Source organism: Myotis davidii, unplaced genomic scaffold (genome assembly GCF_000327345.1).
Source record: "Myotis davidii unplaced genomic scaffold, ASM32734v1 scaffold898, whole genome shotgun sequence".
NCBI classification, from domain to species: Eukaryota; Metazoa; Chordata; class Mammalia; order Chiroptera; family Vespertilionidae; genus Myotis; species Myotis davidii.
In genome coordinates this window covers 601,368-609,698 of record NW_006289504.1, presented here as the reverse complement: position 1 = coordinate 609,698, position 8,331 = coordinate 601,368, and the positions used below count along the sequence as shown (strand labels likewise).

General features: G+C 49.9%; 1 protein-coding gene across 1 annotated transcript in view; it reads left to right on the top strand.

The window, feature by feature from the left end:
- The window catches only part of ZNF592 (zinc finger protein 592), a 36,248-nt gene extending 33,997 nt beyond the window's left edge, over positions 1–2,251 (top strand). The window contains exon 13 of the mRNA XM_006761984.2: positions 920–2,251. Coding sequence (XP_006762047.1) covers positions 920–1,438 — 519 coding nt within the window. The 3' untranslated portion in view covers positions 1,439–2,251. The remainder of the gene's footprint in view (positions 1–919) is intronic.
- Positions 2,252–8,331: the final 6,080 nt, after the last annotated feature.

Sequence of the window (8,331 nt, the reverse complement as noted above, 5' to 3'; positions counted from 1 at the left end):
GTTAGGGCTGGGTCCTTATCCTGTGACCTCATCCCTGTTCCAGGTCCATTTCTGGTGAACTTGGGGGGCAGTCTGGCCTCCCTCTTCACTGTAGCCTCCTCCCACGCTGCGCCTCAGAGGGGCGCGGCACACCGGGGGAGCCGAGAGCTCCTGGAGGTCCAGGACCGCCCATCTGGGCTGTTCAGAGGCCCTTGCCCACATAGCAGGTGGGGTGTCAGTTGTCGTTTTGGCCACATCTGCCTGCGATTAAAATGCACCCCCTCCCCTGCCCTCCAAAAGCACACACCCTTCCTTCGATGCAGCAAGTCAGCTTCTCAGATTTATCTGTCCGGTGTCTTTGGCCTTGGGCACAAAGAAGTGTGTTCAGGGATGTTCACTGCAGCACCGTGTGCGTGACAGATGGAACGCGACTAAATGCCCGCCAGTGGGGACTGCCCATCCCCACGGGGGGCCCGCATGGTGCTGTCAGGAGAGCGTGGCCTCTGTCTCAGCCTCATGGAGACCAGCGCCAGTCACGTTGTGCCGTGAAAAGAGCAGGGCAGAGGAACGTGTGCGTGCAGCGCTATCATCGTGTGAAAGAGCAGCTTTGTTTTTGTAAACGTGCAGAATATCTCCTGGAGGAGCCCCAGAGGCCGGGCGATACCGCGATCTCCGGAGAGCAGGCCTGGGCGTGGGCCGGAGGGATGTAATCTCCATGCCCTTCCTGTGTCTTTGGAATGTTCTGCCACAGCAGACGTCACATTTTACAAAGCAAATAAAAAACCCCCAGACAGACCCAAGTCAAACAAGCGTTCAGGGCCGGGGTGACCCTGGCCTGGGTGGAGATGCTGCGAGGCCTTGGGCTGCCCTGGTCGTGGGTGGGGCCTCCTGCGCCGGGCTCACCTCGGCCTGGACTCGGCTGACGCTGTGTCCCTTTCAGGTGAACCATCTGAAGAGACGGGTCAGCGGGGCGGAGGATGCTCCCGGCACCGACAACGGCGAGGCCTGCGCCTCCGTCAAGAGGCACAAGTCCCTTTTCCAGTGCGCGAAATGCAGCTTTGCCACAGACTCGGGGATCGAGTTTCAGAGCCACATACCTCAGCACCAGGCGGACAGCTCCACGGCCCAGTGTCCCTTCTGTGGCTTGTGCTACACCTCCAGCAGCTCCCTCAGCCGCCACCTCTTCATCGTCCACAAGGTGAGAGACCAGGAGGACGAGGAGGAGGCGGCCGAGGCGGCAGAGGAGGCAGCAGAGCCGGAAGAAGGCTCTGGGGAGGAGGTATCCGTGGAGACCAGGGAAAACGGACTGGAAGAATGTACTGGCGAGCCTTTGTCAGGTGACCCAGAGGCCAGGAGGTCACCGGGCCCGGCCCCTGAGGAGGACGTTGTCCGAGACGCTCAGAGTCAACCGCTGGCCTCTCAGGACCAGGACAGCCACGCACCGTCCCCTCAGGTGTGACCGGAGGTCGGGTGGTGCTGTGGGTGCTGCACCTGCCGTGTGGACAGTGGAAAATAGAAGGCTCTGCCCGGTGTGCGTGGCAAGCTGTGCCCTGGAGCCGTGCCTGCCCTGAGCTGCGGGGAGTTGGGTGTGCCCCGGCCCCAGGAGCTGTGGGGTCGCCCGGGACCCTCACAGATCTGAATTCTGTTATTTATGGCTTTGTGCTGCTTCTCAGTCCCCAACTCCTGTCTGTATCCCTCCAGCCCCAGTGCTGTCCACTCCGCTTGAAACCCTTGGCGGCTGTGCTCTTCCGGGTGGCTCCCCACTGCTGCCTTCAGCCAGGGGACTCCTCCGAGCTCTCTGGGCGGACAGAGCCTGAGAAGGGGGTTTGAGGGGGGCTGGCGCAGTTCCTGTTGGGGAGCTCTGCCCAGCCTGGCCTGACAAAGGCCTCGGCCACCTTGCCTGTCCTTCCTACCTTCTCTGGTTCTTTCCCCCAGAGTTGTCCCGGAGAACTGGCTGTCCCGCTGGCTCTCTGCGTGAGCGGGAGAAACTTCTGCAGCACCCCTGGCTGGGGCCCGGGGAGCAGCAGTGCGGCCAGGCAGGCAGGCAGGCGGGCAGGCGCCGAGGGCAGACCCTTCAGAAGGAGTGTGCGCCTCGTCCGCCCTGCCTCTCCAGACCAGGGGGCTTGGGGCCCACAGACGTTGGGGTATTTGTATTCTTGCTCCTGTGCCATTAGAGAGGCTGCTGCCCCAGGCAGGCCAGCCCCTCCTCCTCCTGGCTACACTCATGTTGCTCAGACTATATTTCAAATAAAAATATTCTTCTTACCATGCAGGTGGGCTCTTGTATTCCTCTTCAGGTGAGCCTGGCCCCACCCGGCTCCCCCCGAGGGTCTTCCCAGACGCCCCCCATGTCCCATTGCTGCAGGAGAGCAGTGTCCCTCCTGTCCACCGCGTCCTCTAGACTCTGGAGCTGTGGTTAGGACACTGGGAGCCTGGGACTTCCTGACCCTGTAGAGCAGTGGTTCTCAACCTGTGGGTCACGACCCCTTTGGCGGTCGAACGACCCTTTCACAGGGGTCGCCTAAGACCATCCTGCATATCAGATATTTACATGACGATTCATCACAGTAACAACATTACAGTTATGAAGTAGCAATGAAAATAATTTTATGGTTGGGTCACAACATGAGAAACTGTATTTAAAGGGCCAGAAGGTTGAGAACCACTGCTCTAGAGACCTTCTGAAGGGGTGAGGGAGGGTCTTAATGCCGGTCAAGAGTCACCTTCAGGGTCTCCCCTGGGCTAATGGCATTGGCTCTAGGGCCAATTGAAATTTTCTGGGCACCTCCATCTCTCCTCCAAATGGATTTTCAACCCAAGAGAACCCTTTGCTGGAGGGAGGAATTCTGTCATGTCCTTGCATTGTCCAAGGGGCCTGGGATTGCCACTGCCACAGGGAACTTGGCTATGACAGACTTGGAATTAGGTATTTGAGGCTGGGCTGCCTTTTCACTCACTGATGGCAGAGTTAGGTCCCGACCCAGCACAAGGGACAGGCGGTGTGGGGGGTGTCCTCTGACCTCTGACCCTCTGACCCTCTGACCTTCTGATGCCCGACAGGATCTAGCACAGCAAAGGGAAGTGAGTGCTGGCTGCGTTCTTAGAGAGGATCGTTCAAGGGAGGTATTGCATATCAAGTATACATTACTAAGTTAGATAAACACGCTCGACCTTTTCACAGTTGAAAACAGAAATCATTTTCTTCCGCTGTCAAATGCCACATCTTCAGTGGAAATGCTAATGGCGCTGGGAAGGGTTGGTGCTTGCCTCAGTTTCAGAGAGACTCCGCAGTTTTAGTGATTGCTATCACCAGCTCTCGACAAAGCCCCTCGCTGCACCGGCCCCACCCCTTCAAAACAGAGGGAGTCGTTCCCATCCAACTCGCTTCTCCGGCTTCTGTGAGATGATGGGTGTGAGAGCATTTTTATGAAACACTATAAAAGTGAGGGATTCCTTAAAAAAAAATATTTGTATTGATTTCAAAGAGGGATAGAAATAGAAACATCAAGGATGAGCATCATTGATCGGCTGCCTCCTGCACGCCCTCCACTGGGGACCGAGCCCACAATCTGGGCATGTGCCCTGACCTGGATTCGAACCGTGATTCATATAGGTCGACGCTCAACCACTGAGCCACACCAGCCCGGCAAAAGTGAGGGATTCTTACTGGGACTTCAGAGCACCTCGCCTGCCATTCACACTTGGATGCCAACGGCCAGTTATGACCAATCTGGGACACACCTCTCCCTTATTTAGTAATCCTGATGATAAGAGCACGTTAAGCCCTGCTCCCGTGCCCAGCATGTTGTTAAATACTCTCTAGTGAGCCTCATAGTCCGCACGATGAGCCCACAATCTGGGCATGTGCCCTGACCTGGATTCGAACCGTGATTCATATAGGTCGACGCTCAACCACTGAGCCACACCAGCCCGGCAAAAGTGAGGGATTCTTACTGGGACTTCAGAGCACCTCGCCTGCCATTCACACTTGGATGCCAGCGGCCAGTTATGACCAACCTGGGACACACCTCTCCCTTATTTAGTAATCCTGATGATAAGAGCACGTTAAGCCCTGCTCCCGTGCCCAGCATGTTGCTAAATACTTTCTAGTGAGCCTCATAGTCCTCACGATGATGGATCGATGGATCTCGCAGTTATGCTTCACTTCACAGAGGAGAAAACGGGCGCAGAGACGTTCAACGAGCTGCCGGGCCACCTGTACGCCAGGGTGCTGAGTCAGGCTTGTCTGGTTTCTTGAGTCCCTGGTGTCAGCCACTGTGCTGTCTTCTTGACCTGCTGCTTTGGCCGGAGGCCAGCTTGTCGGGTTTGCAGACATCCACAGCCTAGCCCTTGCAGGGAGCCTGGTTCCCTCAGGGTCCCATACCTTTTGATCTTTTCTTCTTCAAGGTGTTTTTAATGGCCGGGCTATCATTTTTATCAGAAAAGGCTTGCCGTCAGCAGCACTTATCTGCACATTAGCTGGAGTGCTCTCCTGATGAAGTTAAACAGATAAAATCCCCGCCCTCATAGAAACGACAATTTAACACATGCCGACAATTTAACACATGCCGAGGCTTGACAAATGACTAGTATTTATTTTCCAACTGCTTTATCTCTGTGAAACGCTATGCGGAGTGACTATAAAGCTTGTTGAGTGTGTAGAGAGAACTGTTCCCTTAACTTATGTAAACAGTCTGGGTTTTGAAAACTTAACAACACGTGTGGCTCAGCGAGTCCGACACACTTTGCCTTCCCGAAACCGGAGGACCCTCCCCCGTCCCCTCTTGCCCTTTCACCGCTGTGTATTCAGCACTGAGCACACCTTATTTTACTCGTTTTAAAAATGTTTGTGTGTTTTGAAAAATTAATACATATCCATGGTAAGACATTCAAACAATACAAAAGAGTATACAGTGGGAAAAAAGTAAGCTTCTCATTGGAGGCCAGCTTTCAGTTCCCTACTCCCTCTCCAGAGTTCATTGCTGTTATCTCTATCTTGTGTATCCTTTCTGAGCAATTCGATGAATTTACAACTTTATAAATATGTATATTTATATATCTATTTTTAATACAAATGGTAGCATTCTACACGAAGTGTTCTGAAGCTTGCTTTTTTCAGTTATATAATGGAGATTGTTCCACATCCATCCTGTGGGTCAGTCTAATATTTTAAAAGTCCCTAGCACAGTTCCTTGCATTCAGTAGTGGCTCAAAGAGTGTTTGAGTAAGTGAATGAATGAATGAATGAATGAAAAAAATCAGATTTTCTCAGGGTCTCATCTGAGCAAGACAGGATCTTCTAGATTCTAGAACATTCCCTCTCTAGCCTCCCCTCCCTCCCCCCTCCCCCGTCTTCTCTAAATGAATCAGGTCATGTTGACCTTTTCTATCATCTGACAGCAGCCTTAGGAACTGGGGGTCACGGGCCCCAGGTCCCAAGTATGGGATTTCTTTGAGGTCCTTATTTAAAATTGCTTTTTCCTTTGGGAAATGATATAGAATTATTAGAAGAAGTAAAAAACAACCATGCACATTTATAATCCCATCTCACCTTTGCAGTCGTTTTTATTTTGTATATCACCTTTCAATCCTTGTTCAGTTAATAGCTAAATTTAAGGTATAATTATGCTAATGTCAGTGGTTAACAGAACATTTCTACAATGACAAACATTTTTTTTTACATTCATCCTCTTATTTAGCCTCATGAGAATCCTCTGAGACAAATGCTGCTTTTATTCTTTTGGAGGTTCAGAGTGGTTGAGTGATTTCCCTAAAGCCACAGAGCGAGGAAAGGGGCAGAGCTGGGATTAACTCAGGTCTGAATGAATTCCATTTACTGCACTGCCCTGGATTTTGTACCCTGCTTTTTTACACTTAACATTACATCTGGACATTTCCATGTTTCTCCATAGTCCTACAATGACAAACATTATATTTTATTGATTTTTTAAAAAAAATCTATTTTATTGATTTTTTACAGAGAGAAAGGAAGAGGGAGAAACATCGATGAGATAGAAACATCAATCAGCTGCCTCCTGCACGCCCCCCACTGGTGATGTGCCTGCAACCAAGGTACATGCCCTTGACCAGAATCGAACCTGGGACCCTTCAGTCTGCAGGCTGACGCTCTATCTACTGCGCCAAACCAGTTAGGGCTCTCCATAGTCTTTTAATCACCATATTCAATAATTTTCATAATTTTCAGATCAACATAATTTACCCACTTCCAGTCCCACTTCATCATGGCAGGGAATGGAGCTGAGCATATAACTTTTTCTGCAGAAGTATTTCCTCGATATTTATCCCTATTTCTCTTTTTTAAAATTAATCAACTTTTAAAGTACATTTTTATTGATTTCAGAGAGGAAAGGAGAGGGAGAGAGAAGCATCAATGATTAGAGAGAATCATTGATTGACTGCCTCCTGCATGCCTCCCACTGGGGATCAAACCCACAACCCAGGCATGTGCCCTTGACCGCACTCGAACTCAGGACCCTTCAGCCTGCAGGCTAACACTCTATCCACTGAGCCAAACCAGCTAGGGCTATTTATTTTTTCTTCTTTTTTTGTGTGGTGGTTATATATATTCCCTTTTGGTTTTCATATTCCTATTTCTCTTAAATAAACTCACTGGCAGTGTGATGGAATGATGAAATCAGAAGCTAGGTTCCAGTCTGGGCTCTGTAACTAAGTCATTTGATCTCTCTTGGCCTCAGTTCTTGCATCTGTCAAATGGGGAGGGGGGGTGAAATTTTTGGGAACCTAGAGTCTGGCTAGATTTTATCTTCTTGTATATGTTTATTGCAAAATAGGGGACATCGCAAAGGCAAGAACTCTCACTGAATTTCTTTTGTTGTCTTATTTATTGGCCTAGATATATCACCAAATGGAAAAGATCCCTCCTACTCTGCCCCTCCCCCCAAAGCAGTATCACTTTTAATTTGCACTTATTTATATTTCAATTTGCATTAGATGTGTGCTTCTTCAGATAGAGGTTGAGCTCTTTTATGAACACCTACTTCTTTTGGCTTTTCTAAGCCTTTCCAAGTTTGAACTATTTATGTGATAATTCCCAAACATCTTCAAATCCTTCTGTTACCCAGGTCTCTATTTAGTAGGGAGCTAGGTCCAGATCAAGCATGTCAAACTCACGCCCTGCGGGCCACATGCCTCCTTTATCTGGCCCGTGTTAGCCTTTGAGTTTGACATGCTTGGTCCAGATGATTTTTTTAAAAAAATATATTTTATCGATTTTTTACAGAGAGGAAGGGAGAGAGATAGAGAGTCAGAAACATCGATGAGAGAGAAACATCGATCAGCTGCCTCCTGCACACCTCCTACTGGGGATGTGCCCATAACCCAGGTACATGCCCTTGACCGGAATTGAACCTGGGACCTTTCAGTCCTCAGGTCAACGCTCTATCCACTGAGCCAAAGCGGTTTCGGTCAGATGATTTCTTGAGCTAGTTCAGTGGGTCATGCCTTGTGGCCTTTTAAAATGCTCTGTTTTAAAAAAATAACATTATTTGCAAATGGAATTTTTAGTGCACAAACACGAACACATCATCACGTGTGTAACTGATTGCATGGGGAATGCAGCAAAAGGCTTTGATAAAGTCATTTAAGTCACTTCTCACCGGGAAAAGCCCCCCCATCCTGTGGGTCAGCAGCACCATCTCGTTTCACGGTGGGCATGCTGTTATATATCTATACAGATGTAGACAGTGTCCAGACTCTACCAGATGTTCTAAAGCTTCATCCCGTAGCCTTTGCCTCTCTTTTCCGTGGAAATGGGGATAGTTGGTTTTGCCTTTGATGAGCGAAGGCGGGGATTTAAGCTGCTTGAGAAACCTGGCTTTCACCAACCGGGGCAGCTCCTCTGTTTCTAGGCTGCCCTTTCGACAGCCCAGGGCCCACTGCGCACATGTCCTATTTTCCTCTGGGGTTTTCTAGTCCCCGGATCATTTGCTTGGAGGAGACTCGTTGTGCAGAGATGGACAGGGCTGAATGGCTTTGGTGTCTGAGGAGGAGGGTGGGCTCTGCTTTCTGAGAAACTCTTTGCCCAAGAAGAAGGCTTCTTCTTTCTACCCTAGACTGGTTCTGAGGAGGGCTTTGAATATGAGCTTTTTTAAAAATTGATTTCAGAGAGGAAGGGAGAGGGAGAGAGAGAGAGAAACATTAATGATGAGAGAGAATCATGGACTGGCTGCCTCCTGCACGCCCCCTACTGGGGATGGAGCCTATAACCCGGGCATGTGCCCTGACCAGGAATTAAACTGTGGTGTCCTGTTCATAGGTGAACGCTCCATCACTGAGTCATATTGGTTGGAGCAGAACTTCATTTCTTTTTTC